At 46.6% G+C, this 17,678-nt stretch overlaps 1 protein-coding gene across 17 annotated transcripts in view; it reads left to right on the top strand.

The window, feature by feature from the left end:
• Positions 1 to 17,678, top strand: part of TACC2 (transforming acidic coiled-coil containing protein 2) — a 185,395-nt gene that overhangs the window by 12,889 nt on the left and 154,828 nt on the right. For all 17 annotated transcript variants that reach the window (XM_073793857.1, XM_073793867.1, XM_073793862.1 and 14 more), the window contains one exon: positions 4,946 to 5,058. In XM_073793857.1, the coding sequence (XP_073649958.1) occupies positions 4,946 to 5,058 (113 nt within the window). The remainder of the gene's footprint in view (positions 1 to 4,945; positions 5,059 to 17,678) is intronic.

Here is a 17,678-nt window from a genome sequence, read left to right as displayed (position 1 = left end):
CCCCAGTGCAAACTCAGTTCTCTTATTTTCTCCATCTTCTAAAGGAAGAGTGGGGCTTCAAACCCAGCTCTCACTGACTCCAAAGCTTGTTCATTTTTCCTACCACGTTACGTGAGAAACCGTTCTATTTGGGGAAGCCTAAAATTCCCCCTTCTGAGCCTGACAAAGCGCCTGTGAGGAGAGCTCGGGAGGTGAAGAAATGTTTGGGATGATCTAGCAGAACTGGCCTAAGCATTTGCCTTCCCTTGGCAGGGAGGGTGGGCAGCCCACTGGCCTGAGCACAGAACATGTGTTCGTCCTCCATGTTTGGCAGCCTGGTAGTTGTTTCTGAAATCCGACTCCTAATGCCATGGGGATGACCTTTGGTCTACTTCCCATCATTCACCTGCAGTCATACTGCTCCCAAGAAGCTCATTCCAAGAGTGGGCGACTTGGCAAGACACTCTGGGCCTGATCTAACCATGTTAATTAAATCTCTTTATTAGCATGACCGGTAAGCAGTGGTCTAGAGAGGTGGGGCGCATTTAAGAGGTAAGGTCTGGGGAATTTTTCTTTTTTAATGAGGAAACACTTTAGCTCTTGATAAAGTGTATTTTCCAGGACTGGAAAGTTGCTGCAACTGTTTGAAAATTGCTTTAAAATAAACCCAGAGCTCTGGAGTATTCCTGAGCCAAAGAAAGACTGTTTGTTTACTCAAGCAGTGGCAGCAAAGGAAAGATTTGAAGAAGCAGTTTGAAGAGTCAGTTTGTCACGTGGAGGACTGCCGATTTTTTTTTTCCAGGCTGTTATTTAGCAGTGCAAGGGGTAACTTTAGAAATGTACGCTATTTGTAGTGACACCTGTTGACACAGCAGACCCCTTGGAATCCTGTAAACAACAGGGCTTAGTACTGTTGCTAGGATGGGGAAACTGGACAGGGATTGGCTGGGTGGGGGGGGTGGGGGGGGTGTGGGGGGTGTGGGGTGGGGGTGGGGGGGGTGTGGGGGTGTGGGGTGTGTGTGTGGGGGGGTGGGGGGGGGTGTGGGGTGGGGGGTGGTGGGTGGGTGTGGGTGTGGGGTGGGGTGTGGTGGGTGTGTGGGTGGGGGGGGGCGTGTGGGGGTGGGTGTGGGGGTGGGTGTGGGGGTGGGGGTGTGGGGGTGGGGGGGTGTGGGGTGGGGGTGGGGGTGGGGGTTTGGGGTGGGAGGTGGGGGGGGTGCGGGGTGGACTCTAAGACACTGTAGGAAACGTGGCAGAAGCAAGAGCTCCAAGGACTGAGTGTGCTTCCCTCGATTTGCAGGAGTGGCTACCAGAGTAAACGGGAATAAACTACTTTTCATACATTCAACAAGTATTTCTAGAATGCCTGTCTGTGCCAGGGCTATTCTAGGCATTGACTCTAGGCCTCTGTATCACATTGTTCATAAACGTCCAGTTGTTTTAGTTCCTCTGAGCATGGCAGGAAGATGGCAGGAATCACAGGCAACTATTTCCACTGCTTGGTGAGGCAGCATAAAGTAGGGAGGGGTCAAGGGCACAGATTCTAGAGCCAAACCGTCTGGGTCCAAGTCCTGGCTTCACCACTTCCAAGCTGTGTGATTTCGGGCAAGTGGCTTAACCTCTCTGTGCTGTGATCTTATCAGTAAAATAGGATAGTTGTAAGAATTGAAGGAGTTTAGAAATATGTTAAACACTTAGAAGAATGGTACAGATTTCCCCAGCTACCTGCTGCTATCTGAAAGTAGAGCATTCTTAGGAAACCTTTTGTAAGCTGAAATGGCTTAAAGCAAAGAAGCGATTACCTTAGGACATTTCTTGCTAATGGATGCACAGAATAAATTGAATAAAGCACAGACGCTCACAGGCACATTTCAAAGCTATGGCGACTTGATGCTGTGATGCTGAGTGTGGTTCCCGGGGAAGGAGCTTGGCGGGCCCCTCAGGCCCCCCTCTGCTGGGGGTTCTCGCTGCCTCCATACCGGCTTTGCTGCAAAACAAACACTGAATGCTGTTTTTGCTTTTTGCCTCTTTTCATAAAAGCAAAAATCCTCTTGGGATCTCTTTTGGTTAGCGAAAACAGGTACAGGTCTTTTATGATAAAAAAATTACATAAAGCAAACATGAAAAGCAGCGGTTACCTGTACGTGGCACATAGAAAGTGTTTACAGTGATAAGTTTGCTACTATTGTTATACCAGAAAATGTGCTATGTAGGCGTTGGGTGTCATTATTACTGTGCAAAGAGTATTGGACTTCAAGGCCGGAGACCTGGCCAAGCCACTTAACCTTCTGTTTCTCATCTGAAAAAATGGAAAGCATTATTTTACCTGCCTGTCTAGCACACAGGGATTTTGTAAGACTCAGAGGATGTGAAATAACTTTGCAAAGTGCAGCGTGCCATTCCCATGGGTAGTGCTATTGCCTTTATTTTGACTCCATCCAGGGATGTTTTTGCTGGAGAGAACTGCAGATTAGCTCTTTATTAGAAGGAGAGGTGGCCCTGAAAAGTGAGAAAGGTCTATCCTATTTCGTTCTTCAAAGACAGATCTGAGCCCTTGTTATACTTCCTTTGCCTGAGGAAGTTCAGCACGTGGTTCCCTCCCCCCTTTAGTCAGAGCAAAGAGCTGCCCCCCTATTCCATCTGTTGTTTGCATCTGTCTGAGCTGTTAGACATGTCAGTGTGTTTCCAGAATTTCTTCACCTTGATCGTGGAATAAAGAGCAGGAGATTTATCTGTTAAATTATTTGCAGATAACGGGGTGATTGAAAGGGAAGCCTGGCTGCGGAAGGTATTTGGAGCTGAGGCCTGCATGACAGTTAGACAAGTAGGAACTGGGTTACAATTTTGAAAATTCAGGACCCTGATATGAAAATGTCACTCACTCTGTGCTGTGATTCTGGAGTTATCAAAGTAAAAATTGTAAACCATGAACCCCAAGGTAGTAATATGTACAGATAAAGAACCTTCCTCAGAAGAGTCAGGAACACTTGGAGTTTGAATTTACCGTGATTTGAAGTTTGTACTGTCTTGATGCTGCCCTAGAGGATGATTGCTGTCCTGGAGTCATAGATCAGGAGACTGAGGCCCGCAGGACAGGGCCGCGGCGCTCGTTACAGGGAAGGGTTCAGCCAGCATGGAGATCAAGCCAGCCTGGGGTCCGCAGGCCCCCCTTAGGTGAGGAATCAACCCCAGTTGTTTGCCTCCATTGAAGGCATAGAATAGAGATGCCTTTCCTTGGCTTTGGGCTCAGAGAGAATTAGGTCCATCCAGACTCCACTGCTGTGTGATCTTGGCCAAATACTTAACCTCTCAAAGCCTCTGCTCTAAAACAGGGACACAAATAGCATCTTCCTCATCAGGTTGTGGTGAAGATTGAATAGAAGGCTCCTGGCCCAGCGCCTGGTACATGCTCAGTAAACAGATGCTATTATTATTGTTGTGTTATTATTTTCCCCCCATTCTGTCTCAGCAAAAGTGAATGAAGATTTTTCTAGTGGTATTCCTGTTAGCACTGGAATATATGGGTCCCTGAGAGCTGAAGCATCTTTTATATCTTCCCTCTGGACACAGCTGGGTGAACACAAACAGTCAGCTGTTCAGAGAAATGCACCAGGTGGGGAAGCATCTCATCTCGGCTTTTCTCTACCTGCTGGCTCGGCTCTCCTGCTACAGGCTGCCGGCCTCCACAATGGCTAGGGACAGACTGCCGGTAACCCTTGCATTCATATTCTACAGAACCAGCCACCAGATTTCCGTCCCTCTTGTTCTTTGGGAGTCCTGAGGAAGGGCCTGTTCTTAATTTGAGTCTTGTGTGCATCCCGATAGGCAGGGGTGTGGAGCAGTAGGCTGGCGTTTCCGTGAGAACCTCAGGGACGGAGGGTATGCATGGAACAGGTCTCTAGAAGAAGGCAGATCTGGCCCCGAAGATGTGTGTGTTGTTTCAGGGAGGGGGGTTCAGGAACACTGCTGGGAAGACAAATAAAAGACAACTGCGGGGCTTCCCTGGTGGCGCAGTGGTTGGGAGTCCGCCTGCAGATGCAGGGGACATGGGTTGGTGCCCTGGTCCAGGGGGATCCCACATGCCGCGGAGCGGCTGGGCCCGTGAGCCATGGCCGCTGAGCCTGCGCGTCCGGAGCCTGTGCTCCGCAACTGAAGAGACCACAGCAGTGAGAGGCCCACGTACCGCAAAAAAAAAAAAAAAAAAAAAAGACAACCACTGCTTTGGGGAATACTTCTGGGGGTTCCTAAAAGTCCTTTCCCCATTTCTGATATTTGTATCTGACTTAAATGAGCACAATTTAAATTGAGTTTTAAAAAATCTCATCTCTTTCTGTCCTGTGATTTGAAGTTTTGACTGTGCTCTAAATGTTTGCATCTTGATTTTAAAAATCAACTGAACAGCAGACAAGCTTATTGCGAGGGTTTAAGAAAAGACGACCAACTCTCAGAATGGTCAGGACCTCAGTGAGGGGCCCTAAGGTTCCCAGGGTCCCTCATTTTCTTCCTTCAGTTTTTTTTTTTTTTTCAGGTTTCCAGCTGAATTCTGGTGTGCAAAACCATGAGGCAGGGGAAGGAAGTGTGTTTTCATCTAGGCAGTGCCCCAGACGAGACACTTGAAGATCTCAGATTCAATATCCCACTTTCTCCAGGGAGCAGACGACCCCCAAAGTATAATGTGTTTCCTAGTCTCAGTTTCTTACTAAAACAGTTAACCTACTCAGCTGGAGATCTCTGGTTTACTGTGTTTCTCCTCCATTGGGTGGGAGCAGGGGCCACGGTCGCTTTGCCCACCGTGTATCCCCAAAGACTTGCTCAGCGCCTGGCACAGAGTTGGTGCTCAGATGGGCAGTAAAGCAAACCAGAAACCTGGCCCTTGGAATGCTGTGGTCAGTGGACCATTGATAAAGTCTCTGTGTTTTTAAAGACTCTTGTTTGATTTCCTTTCCAATTTCTTTTTCTTGTCGCTCAGAGGACTTCTTTGGCTCGGAGTCCAGGATCCGTGGAACGGCCTGGGAATGGTCAGAGTGCAGAAACGAAGCCGGAGGAGAAGTCCAGAAGCAATGACCGCAGAGATCTGCCCAGGTAGGACCAGGTCTGGAGGACCGACCCAGCCCAAGGCATGGCCAGCTCGCTGCCTGTTCAGAGTTTGTTTTGCTCTATTTACTTCGGAAAATTTACCCCAAAATCCATGATGTGGTCCTTGGTGGTGAGGTGCTCCAGGCTGTGGTTCCTAGACCTCTTTGTGATTGCCTAGATGCATGATGGGAAAAGTAATGTTTTCCTGCCCAGGGATGAAATTAGTAATGATAGGCTTCCATTCCACAGCACGCCAGGTCTTTTATCCTCATTGTCAGAATTTACAATAAACAAGATCAAGGCCGCCAAGGGGCTTAACAGGGGTGACTAATCTGTGGCAAAGTTGGGGTCGTATTCTAGCACGGAAGCCGAGGTGGGCGCCGGAGGATGAGACAGAGGATTCAAAGAACAATCGCTGAGTCTCAGGGAGACTGTGCATGAATTTCAGAAATCAACAAGGCCACACCGCCACAGTGGAACGTGGCCAGTGCAGGTACGGCCCACTGGTCAGTAGTCCCTCGTTTTGACCCGCAGTCAGGTCCTGATTTCCCCGCTAGGGCTACTGGGAAGGAATCCAATCAACTCTCCCCACGTAGTGTTCAGCAGCCACAGTTTTGGGGTCAGTCACAAGCAGAGGGTGAGCAGAGGTGAACATTCTGTCCCCAGAACGGACACTGGTCAGGAACACTGGTGTCAATTAATAATTGCCTGTGGGTTCAGCACATGATCTGGTCAGAAAAACCCTCCTGAACAAATAAATTGAAGCCCAGCGTCTGGGAGGCTGTAGTTACAGGCCTTAAAGGAACAAATGAACAAAAGCTTCAAGGAGCAAAAATGCAAAATTGAGTGGTACACACCCCGCCCCCCAAATCCCCCATCATTGACTTCAGGTCTCAAACGCTTTGCAATCACTTTTCACGTCAAGAGTTTAAGCAATATTTTTTGCTTTGAGGGTCATGGGTGAGTAAGAGCGGCCCCTGGTGGCAGGAATTTCCACACTGGCTGGTGTCATTTTCTGGGGGGGGGCGGGGGTCTTCAGTTAATGCGGTTTCCAGAGGAGAGGCTCTTTGAACCTCTTGGCATGAACACTGGATTTCTTTAGGATGCTGATCCTGCGGGGCAGAGGATTCTTTTTTGTGGAGAGAGGCACAGACTATGCCTTGAATGGCACCTTTGATCTCAATTCTTTGTAAAATGGGAGCTTCCTTTCCCTCCGAGAACCCCATGGCTGCTCCACCTTCATGAACTTTTCTATCAGGGTAGCAGGACAAAGGGTTTAATATTTGGCTCTAACTAGACTGGATGACAGTCTAAACTGGCTCCCGGTGATATGAATCTAATGATCTGGAATCCTACACAAGTGAAGTCACTGCTGGCTGAGACCCAAGGTCCAGCTCTTCCATCCCCATCCTTGTGAGGTTCTGGGATTCCTGGACAGGTTTGGGAATTACTTGGGGCCGGTGTCCCAGCTGGCCTGGGGAGTAACAGCAGCTCAAAGTTCTTTCGTTTCTTGTTCCTCAGCTTAAATCAATTATCTTTCCCTTGAAGAAGAATTGTCTCTCATTGGCAGGCAAATTGCACATGAGGTGCCTTCTAAGAGCAAGTTCAAAAAAGCAACTTCCTGTTCACAGTTAAAAACATGATTCTCCTCCGTAAACGTGTCCATGTCTATTGTGCAAGGCCCTGCACTAACTAACTCAGAAACTAGCAAGAGGAGGCCGGGGAGTCAGGATGTTTACAGGAAGAGAGAGCGAGCATGGGGTCCCCTGTGTACTATTTCAGTGGGGCACGCCACCCTTGGCATCCACAACAATGATAGCATTTGATTAGGATTTGACGTTTATTTTGCAGACGGGCACTAGAAACTATGCCAAATGCTCTATGCCTGCAAAATAAAATTTTATTTTCTTTAAATCAATTTATTTCTGATTCTGAGTCCTTACTTGGCCAGGCTGGCGGGAATGCCCATGTCAGCCCTCCTTGGGAACCCCTCTCCTGACCTGGTGTATCGAGGCCATCATCTGTCCCCTCGTCACCCCATCACCACTGAGATGTGCACGTCTCAGGCCACACTGTCTCTCCGGCCCTATGACTGTGCTGCTTTCACGATACACTTGGCACATGGGGGTCTTTGGTGAGGTTGGGAGCCCATGGTCATTCCCTTCAGTCCTCTGGGATCATCTCCCCCGTGAGCCTGAGCACGCGCTCAGGAAGCAGGGAGGGAGTCCCGGACGTTCCCTACTTCCTAGGACCCTTCCATGCTCTCTCCTCATCATCCTAAAATGCACTTGTGGTCTCCTTTTGCCTCAACGGATAGCTAGCATTTTCTCTTCAAAGGATGTACAAAAGATTTTTACAAAAGATGGAAAGATTTTTACAAAAGATGGAAAGACCCATTGCCCTCAAACTGTTTCTGTTTTCTACTTGGAAAAGCTCCAGAGAGAGAACACAGAAAGGCCTGCAGTGGGCCTGCTGGGCCGGGAGGCAAGGGAAGAATATAAGGAGAAAGGCGCGTGTTCATACTGCCAAAGATTGTCCCTCTGCGCAGGTGTGATCTCTACTCTCCAGAGGAGGAAACCGAGGCTTGGAGCACTATGCCATCAAAGCCCTAGTGGGAAAAAGTCCATCGTTTCCCCCTGGAAGCTCCTCTTCCCTCTGAACACACAAGAACAGGCTTCATACATCCCCAAAGAGGTTAGCTCTTCATCCAGTAGGGAGTCCCCTCAGTTTAGCTGCTTTGCTTTCCAGTTGCCACACGGTGTCGCTGTTGTAACTTAGCCCTGCATTGGCCAAACCCGTGCAGAGGCTGAGCAGTGCCTCCCAGGTGCCCCGCCTTCCCGGTGCCCCACCCTGCGCAAGTCCCCGGGCTCCTGCGGGAGTATCACCCCGCCCTCCTCTGACAAGCTTCGCCCGAGTTTGCACCTCTCACTGCTCGGCGATGTCCACCCTCGAGCACAGCTGCCCTGGAAACTTGCGACTGGACTGGTTCCAGCTCCACTGTCCAGTCTCCCGGAGCCTTTCCCTCCTTGGATACCAACAGCCCTTGCCTTTTTTTTTTTTTCAATAGATCTTTATTGGAGTATAATTGCTTCACAATACTGTGTTAGATCCTGTTGTACACCAAAGTGAATCAGCCATATGCATGCATGTGTCCCCATATCCCCTCCCCCTTGAGCCTCCCTCCCACCCTCCCTGTCCCACCCCTCTAGGTCATCACAAAGCACCGAGCTGATGTCCCTGTGCTATGCTGCTGCTGCCCTTGCCTTTTAAACCCTCAGAACAAAATGGATCTTATCATACAACCTTTCCCCAGTTAATGAAGCCATTAGGTTGCACCAGAGGAAATTACTGTTTTTGTAGGTTAAAAAAATGTCAGATAGGGCTTCCCTGGTGGCGCAAGTGGTTGAGAGTCCGCCTGCCGATGCAGGGGACACGGGTTCGTGCCCCGGTCCGGGAAGATCCCACATGCCGCGGAGCGGCTGGGCCCGTGAGCCATGGCTGCTAAGCCTGCACGTTCGGAGCCTGTGCTCCGCAACGGGAGAGGCCACAACAGTGAGAGGCCCGCGTACCGCAAAAAAAAAAAAAGTCAGATCGTGGCCATTTCCTGTGCTTCAATATCGTACTTGCTCATTCTCTCAAGGAGGCACCAGGCGATACTTCAGAGATGACGGCCCTTTCCCAGGGAGTGACCCTAAGTGATTCGTGGGTGAATTTCTGGCACCCTTGTCACTGAAGGAGGAGTGGAAACTCAACAGCCAAGTCTTAACTGTTCTCCACTGGCTGTCAGAGGCGAGCAGGCATCAGGATCACCTGCAAGGCTGGTTAATACACAGGTCGCCGGACCCGTCCTCTAGAGATTCTGATTTGGTAGGTCTGGGGCCAGGCCCGAGAATGAGAATTTCTGATGAGTTCCCAGGTGACGCTGATGCTGCTTTGTCCAGGGACCGCGCTTGAGAAGCCCTGCATTATGCCAGAGAGCTGTGTGAGTGCCGGGGCTCCATGCTGTTGGGGTCCAGAGGAAGACACCTTTGCTGGGGGCTGGGTTAGACAGGAGAGTCTCCTGGGGGTCGGTGGGGGTGGGACTTGAACCAAAGGGGATGGCTGTAGAGGCCGTTCCAGGTAGGGGCAGAATTCCTGAACTGGACCTCTCTGGAGCAGAGCAGGAAGTGAGCCCAGGCCTGGTGGTAGATGTTCACTAAAAACAAGGTTGGAGAAGTGAGGCCAGGTTGAGAATTTGGAGGTCAGGGAAGGGACTGAGATTTTATCCTGCAGGTAACAGGAAGCTGGGGAAGTACTTTGTGGTTGGCTTGTTTGTATTTAAACAAGGGTTTATAAGGGAACTTAGAGCCTGAATTAATGTGCTGGAGCAGGTAGGCTGGAAGGACAGTAAGGGATGCTCCTGTAGTAGAAGGATGGTGGCTGGGAAATCACCCCAAGGTAGAACCTGTTACTGAACTGAACTCCGGTCCGCTTGCCCATGTGCAGCAAAGCCAATCTACTGACACTGGGTTGTGGTGAAGGAAAGAACAGTGTTTGTCGCAGGGCACCAAGCAAGGAGAACAGGCAGCTCATGCTCAAAAGCTCTAAACTCCCTGATGGCTTTCAGAGAAGGGTTTTTAAAGACAATATTAGGGGTAAGGGTTGCAGGGTGTCTGATCAGCTCATGAACATGTTTTTCATTGGTTGGTGGTAAGGTAACAGGGTGATGTTCGTGGAATCTCAATCATCAACCTTCTGGTTCCAACCAATCTGGGGTCTACATGCTTGTGGTCAGCATGTAGTCACCAACCTCCACCAGGATATTGTTATTTATATCCCTTCAGGAGGAACCAGGAGTCCTGTGACTCTATTGTCCTAATCATTAACTTCTTGAGTCTGCTCTTTGGAACTCAGGGAAGGTCAAACAAGAAGTGGGGACAAGGGAGGGGCTTGTACCTTGGAAGGGCCCACAGGGTCCTCCTCAGTTTCAAACCTGCAGAACCTGGGGATGGCCTGGGTGCAGGCAGAGGAGATGGAGTCTAAGGAGATGCTAAGGTTCTGGACCAAGAACCCAAAAGAAAGGTCCAATATTAGAAACTGGGACGTCCAAAGTGAGAGCTGCTATAGGGAAACTGTGATCAATTTTAGGCACATTGAAGGAAAGACCATCAAGCTTACTGGGAACCCTGCTGGTATGGTCTTTATGTAAGCTGACCCCTGGCGTGGGGAGGAGTGACAGTTTAATGCCATGATGATGGAGCCTTATGGCCCCAAATGCTATGATATCCTCGTGGAGGTTTCAGTTATTTACACAAGTTATTCTCAGATAGGTTGGCTCATTCCAGTGCTGCCGTGTGTGTGTGTGTGTGTGACTTTAAAACTATATTTAAGAACGCAGGAACAGGGCTTCCCTGGTGGCGCAGTGGTTGAGAATCCGCCTGCCCATGCAGGGGACACGGGTTCGTGCCCCGGTCCGGGAAGATCCCACATGCCGTGGAGCGGCTGGGCCCGTGAGCCATGGCCGCTGAGCCTGCGCGTCCGGAGCCTGTGCTCCGCAACGGAAGAGGCCACAACGGTGAGAGGCCCGCGTAGCGCAAAAAAAAAAAAAAAAAAAAAAAAAAAATTGAAAAAATAAGAACGCAGGAACAGATCGGGGTTGGGGTGAAGGACAGTAAATGAAATCATATGGGACAGTGTTTCCCACAGTTCCCAGATCATAAGATTTACCCGGATGTCCGTTAACTATATAAATTCTTAGGCCCCTTCCTGGTCCATCAGAATCACTAGATGTGGAGCCAAGGAGTCTATGTTTTTAATAAACACCCAGGGTGAGTCTTTCCAGCAGGGACATCGTGACTAGTGATCGACTGCCAGGTTCACCTTATCACGTGTTAAAATACCCCATTTCCTGACCCCTCCCTTGAAGAGTCTGTTCCAGTAGACTTGGGGTGAGACCACAAAATCTGTTTTTAATAAGAAGACCACGTGACTCTCATGATAAAGTGTGGGAGGCACTGACCCAGGGCTTATCCTCAGGCCAATAACCGTAGCTACCTTTTGTTTGCTAGTCTGTGAAGTTTATAGTGAAGGCTCAGAAATCAGGGATAATTAGCATACGTTAAACTCCTGCCCCCTCCCTTTCTCTCATCTATGTTTTTCTTTCAATAAATATCTATTGGGAATCCATTGTGCTGAGGCACTGGGAACACAGCCAATAACACCAGAAGCCCTGGGGCTTCTGCTCCAGCTGGTAAGTAGGTTGTAGTGAGGAAGACAGACATGGAACAGAAGGAAGACAGACACTTTCAGGTGATGTCACGGCTCTGAAAGACACCAACCTGGAGTTGTGATTGACAAGAACAGAGAAGGGAGTGACTAGTTTGGATTAGATCAGTGGTTCTCAAAGTGGGATTCCCAGATCTGCAGGCGGAGCACCAAATGGGGACTTGATAGAAATGCTAAGTCTTGGGCCCTTCCCCAGACTTTGGGGTGAGCCCTCCAGGTGTTCCGTTACACACTAAGGTTTGAGAACCATTGGATTAGCTGGTCAAGCAAGGGAGTGATATTTGCACTAAGTCTGGAATGACAAAAAGGAGGCAGGCGTGGGAAGATCCAGGTAGAGGGACAGGCGGTGCACAGGACGTGAGGGAGGAATGAATTTAGTGTGTTAGAGAAACAGGAGGAGACTGATGAGTGAGCGAGAGGTGCGCAGGGGTCAGATCAGCCAGACCGGGGCCTTGAGGGCTGGCCATGGTAAGACACCCAGATTTAGGTGACGTGAGCCGATATGTGTTGAAACAGGACCTCTCTGGTTGCTGTATGGAGAATGCAAGGGAGAAAGACTGGAGGCCAGGAAGTCAGAGGAGAGGTCATTGCAGGTCCCTGAAAGATGAAGGGGTGCCTGGAGCTAGGGCAGGGATTCCCAACCTTGTTTTCATTATCTTCCTTTCCCTGCCCTCCCACAGGAACCGTTGTAGATATTTTATTCCAGATTGCCTGCCCCTCCCCAAGAAATTTCAGTACCATAGATACAGTGCATATGTTTACGTATTGTGGTCTTTGGAGGGCCACGAACCATTGTAATATGTATGGTTTTCTTCTTCTGCCTCCTGAGAGCCAATTTTCACCCCTCTGGGGGTGATACTGGCCCACTGATGATGCAAGGACTGAGGTGATAACAGTGGAGATGGAGAAACATATGCAGCTTAGTGTATTTTGGATATTTTGGAGCTAGAGATGCCAGAACTTGTGGATGGATGGGATTTAGAAGGAGGGAGAGAAGAATCAAGGAAGACTCCCAAAGTCTGGGCTTGAGCAATTGGGTAAAGGGGGCCATTTGCTGAGATATGAAAAACTGGCCTGAACAGGTCTATCTGCTGAGTTCCACAAGTCACAGACCCAGTGTCCAGGAGGAAATCCTGTTGCTACCAGGTAGCAATCTGGCAAGGTAGCGTGGTGACCATCACAAACGCTGTGTCAAACTGGGGGAAACGTAGGATGGCCCACCGTCTTTGAGAGAAAAGCACGGTTCTCCTTTGCGCTTCAGGGACAGCTCATTTCCTGCTATATACCTGTGATATTGTGATTTATAATAAGGAACATATAGTTGGTCTTCATCCCAGTCCTGGCACTGAGCTCCTAAAACCTTGGGAATTTCCTAAGGATGAGAGCAATAAAGGAGTCTTTTGTTATGCTAATGACGTGACTTTTGGAAAAAGCACTAAAAATGGGGGCCGGTTACCAGGGGAACCAACCCTGTGATTGGAGGGTTGGAACTTTCAGTCCTACCTCCCTGACCTCTGTGTGTGTGGGGGGGTGTGTGTGGAGAGGGGCTGGAGGTTGAATTGATCACCAATGGCCAATGATTTTAATCAGTCATGCCTATGGAATGAAGCCTCCTTAAAACCCCACAAAGACAGGGTTCAGAGGGCCTCTGGGGTGGTGGACACATGGATTCAAAGCGAGTGCGAAGCTCAGAGGGCATGGAGGCCCCTCACTCTCTCCCCATGCCTTGCTTTATGCATGTCCTCCCTTGGGCTGTTCCTTTTGTAATAAACTGGTGATCTAGGAAGTAAAATGTTTCTCTGAGTTCTGTGAACCACTCTAGCAAATTAATTAAACCCGAGGAGGGGGTCATGGGAACCTCTGATTTATAGCCAGTTGGTCAGAAGCTCAGGTAACAATCTGGACTTACTGGGGTGGCGGGAGCAGTCCTGTGGGACGGAGCCCTTAGCCTGTGTGGTCTGATGCTATGTAATGTTCCTCCAGGTCATGTCAGAATGGAGCTGAATTGTAGGACTCCCAGCTAGTATTGGAGAACTGCTTGTCGGTGTGGGGAAAAAATACCCACACTTCAGAATTTTTGGTGCAGAATCGTAACACCCAACACCTTAAACGCCTGAATTTCCTCGGAGGAGGGACAGGTTTCTTAGTCCATTTAACAAACATGGACCCACAGCCCACCACAGGGCAAGCTCTGGGCTTGAGGCCAGAGGTACAAAGATGAACAGGACATGTTGGTCCAGTTGTAGAGAAAGACATGTGGATGAATAATTCTAGAAGAAGCTAAATGCTGTAGGCAGACTCTGTGGGAGCACAGGGACAGGAGAGAGGCCAGACTCGCTGAGGAAAGAAGGAGCATCCTCCAGAGGAGATGGCCTTGCAGCTGGGGCTTCAAAACTGAGTGGAAGTAGGGGATTGTGGGGAAAGAAGGTGGTCCCAGGCAGAAGGAAGAGGTATAATTATAGATCTATAAGAAACAGAATTCAGGAAGCACTAGACTTACTAGCCTCTTAAATTTCAGAACTTCTTTAAATGTGGAAAATAGGAGATGTAGCACATTCATTAAGCCCAACCTCTTGGATCTTTCAAAACTACAAACTTAGAAGAAAAAATCCTTGGTGTTTGGGTAGGGAACACCTAGGGAAGGGTAGAAAAACGGTTCGAAAAAAAAGAAATGGTGGGCTCCAAATGACAGGTAAGGATGTTTCTTACACCTTGCCTCCCATGGGCATTTTCTTTTCTTTTCTTTTTAGTTTATAAAGGTACTGGCTTTTTTTAAAAAATTATTTTTATTTTATTTTTTGTTGAAGTGTAGTTGATTTACAATGTTGTGTTAGTTTCAGGTGTACAGCAAAGTGACTCAGAATATATATATATATTCAGAATATATATATTCTTTTTCAGATTCTTTTCCCTTGTCAGTTATTTTCAAACTAAGTCCACTGCATGCTGGGCATTGGACTCAGGGCTGAAACACATACCTCATTCTAGCAGCTCTGTGTGGATGAATGCAGATGACCTGAGGGGCTATATAAGGAAACTGAGGTTCTGGGAGGTTAAGGAACCAGCCCCAGGTCACACAGACAAAACGTAGCATGGTGGGAACTAGAATCCAACTTGGTTCGATGCCACCCAAAGCCCAGGCCCGTAGCCATTACGCTGAGTCCTTACAGGTGCCTGAAAAGATTTGCCTTGTGGTCTTCCATAGAGACACATTAGAAAGCAAACCCCAGTCTGTTTTCAAAGTTTAATTTCCCTATAAAGAAGGTCAGTTCTCAGACCCAGAAAAAAGAAGAAGCAAGAAGATCTGATCGGTTTTATGAGCAGTGGCCGGGGCCAGCGCTTCAGGTCTGGGCCCTATGTTTCCCAAGCAGTAGATGCTGTTTCTTCCAAACAAAGCATTGTGAAGTCCGGGTTCTGTTCACAGGCTCCTGCCAAGCAAGGCAGGGTGTGTCAGGCAGCGCCGGTTGCAGCTTCCACCAGCCTGTCCTGCTTCTCACTCATTATTTATCTCTGGCAGGAAGTAAACACGGAGAGGAGAGTGGGAGGGAGGGAGAAAAGGAGGAGCTCCCTGACTTTTGACACTGGCTGGAAAAGAAGGTCACGCGCTGAATTAGGTGTGTGTCTGCTTTCTGCTCCTCTGGTTTCAACAGAACCTTTAAGAAGCGGAGAAGAGGAGCATTGTTCCATTCAGAGACAGTACTTGGAAAATAGAGAAAAGTAGAAAGTAGAGGGGGAGAAAGTCACTGATACTCCCACCGTCTACAGACAACTGTTTTTAAAATATTAGTGTGTTTCCCTCAGACTTTTCTATTTTTTCTAGTTCTTTATTGATTGTCATGGCTCTGTGCAGATATACATATATACATGTATATACATTATACATAGCTCTGTGTATATATACATATATTTTATATATTTAAATACAAAAAACATTTAAATAACTTATTCGTATAAATATAATATAAATATATAATATATTTAAATAATTAATGAACAATTTTTGGAGCGGTTTTACAGAAAAACTTAGTACAGAGAGCTCCCAAAATCTCTCCCTCCTCTGTACAGTAGTTTCCCCTATTATTAAGATTTTGCATTAGTGTGGTACATTCGTTACAATTAATGTACCAATATGGATACATTATTAACTAAAATCTATACTTTACATTAAGGTTCACTCATCGTATTATACATTCTATGGGTTTGAAAAATGCATAATGTCATGTAATCACCATTACAATATCATACAGCATAGTTTCACTGCCTTAAAAATCTCCCGTGTTCCACCTATTCATCCCTCCCTCCTTCTCTCCAGGGGCAACCATGAGTCTTTTAACTGTCTTCATAGTTTTTTTTTTTTTCTATTACCTTTTTTAAATTGGTATAAAATACGTACCATAAGCTTATAAATCTGAACTTGTTGAATGTTTACACGCCTATACCCCTGTGTAATCACGCCCAGATCTATTTCCATTACCCCAGAACATTCTCTCATGTCACTTCCCAGTCCGTACCTCTGCCCAAGAATAACAACTATTCTGACTTCTACCACCACTGATTAGTCTTGCCAGTTCTTGAATTTCATATAAATGGTATTGAACGGTAGGTATACTTTGGTATTTGGTTTCTTTTAATCAACACTGCTAATTGTTTTTTTAAATTATTTTTTATTGGGTTTAAAAAGACAAAGCATACAATTTACCATCTTAACCAATTTTAAGTACAGTTCAGTGGTGTTAGGTATCACCACTTAACTGTTGTGTAACCAGTGTTTCTATAGTTTCTTAAGGTAGAAGTTGAGGTCATTTATTTGAGTCCTTTTTTAATATAGGTATTTTAGGGCATTAAAAGTCACTCTAAATCTTGCTTTAACTGCATCTGACACATTTTGATATTTGTGTTTTCATTTTGTTCAAATACTTTCTAATTATCCGTTTAATTTGTTCTTTGACTCACAGACTATTTAGAAATGTATTATTTAATTTCCAAATAGTTGAGGATTTTCCAGATATCTTTCTCTTACTGATTTCTAATTTAATTCTATTGTAGCCAGATAATGCACTCTGAATAATTTAATATTTTAAAATTGATTGAGTTTTTTTTAATGTGTAGAATATGGTCTGTCTTATAAATGTTTCATTTGCAATTGAAAAGAATGTAATTCTGCCACTATTGAATAGTGTTTAATAAATGTCAATTAGGTCAGGTTGGTTGATAGTGTAGTTCCAGTCTTCTATATCTGTACTGATTTTCTATCTACTTGTTGAATAAATTATTGAGAAAAGGGTATGGAGCCATTAGGTTATAATTGTAGATTTGTCCACTTCCGTTTTTATCAGTTTTTGCGTTTTATATATATATATATTTTTTAAATTAATTTATTTATTTTTGGCTGAGTTGGGTCTTCGTTGCTGCGCAGGGGCTTTCTCTAGTTGAGGTGAGTGGGGGCTATTCTTCGTTGCGGTGCGCGGGCTTCTCATTACGGTGGCTTCTCTTGTTGTGGAGCACAGGCTCTAGGCGTCTGAGCTTCAGTAGTTGTGGCATGAGTGCTCAGTAGTTGTGGCTCGCAGACTCTAGAGCACAGGCTCAGTAGTTGTGCCACACGGGCTTAGTTGCTCCGCAGCATGTGGGATCCTCCCAGACCAGGGCTTGAACCCGTGTCCCCTGCAATGGCAGGCAGATTCTTAACCACTGAGCCACCAGGGAAGCCCGCACTATGTATTTTGAAGCTCTGTTGTTAGATAAACTTTCAGAATGGTTACATCCTCTTGATGAATTGAACATTTTATCATTATGATGATCTACTTTATGCCTGGTAATATTTTTTGCTCTAAAATTGACTTTGTCTGATATAATATAGACACAACAGCTTTCTTTTGATTAGTATTTTCATGGTATACCTTTTCCCCCCTCATTTTTTTACTTTTAACCTATTTGTGCTTGTTAAGCAAAGTTCAAAGTGCCTTTTTTGTAGGAAGCATATAGTTGGATCTTGATTTTTTAATCCATTCTGAATACCTCTGCATGTTAACTGGAGTGTTTATAACATTTACATTTAATGTGATTATTAATATAGTTGGCTTAAATCTACGGTCCTGTTGTTTTCTCTGTACATCTATTTTTTTGTTCCTTTTTTCCTCCTTTTTCTCCTTTTCAAAATAAATTTATTTTTATGATTCTACTTTACCTCCCTTTTGACTTATTACAATTATTTGTGTTATTTTAAGTGGTTGCTTTAGGATCTATAGTATATACATCTTTAAAGTATCACAATCTACTGTCAAGTGGTATTGTACCACTTCATGTATATTAGAAGAATCTTGCACAGTATACTTCCATTTCTCCACTTTTGGCCTTTGTGCTAT

The sequence above is a fragment of the Tursiops truncatus genome, chromosome 16 (genome assembly GCF_011762595.2).
Source record: "Tursiops truncatus isolate mTurTru1 chromosome 16, mTurTru1.mat.Y, whole genome shotgun sequence".
NCBI classification, from domain to species: domain Eukaryota; kingdom Metazoa; phylum Chordata; class Mammalia; order Artiodactyla; family Delphinidae; genus Tursiops; species Tursiops truncatus.
The sequence above is the reverse complement of the archived record's forward strand: the minus strand, read 5'-3'. Positions and strand labels throughout refer to the sequence as shown.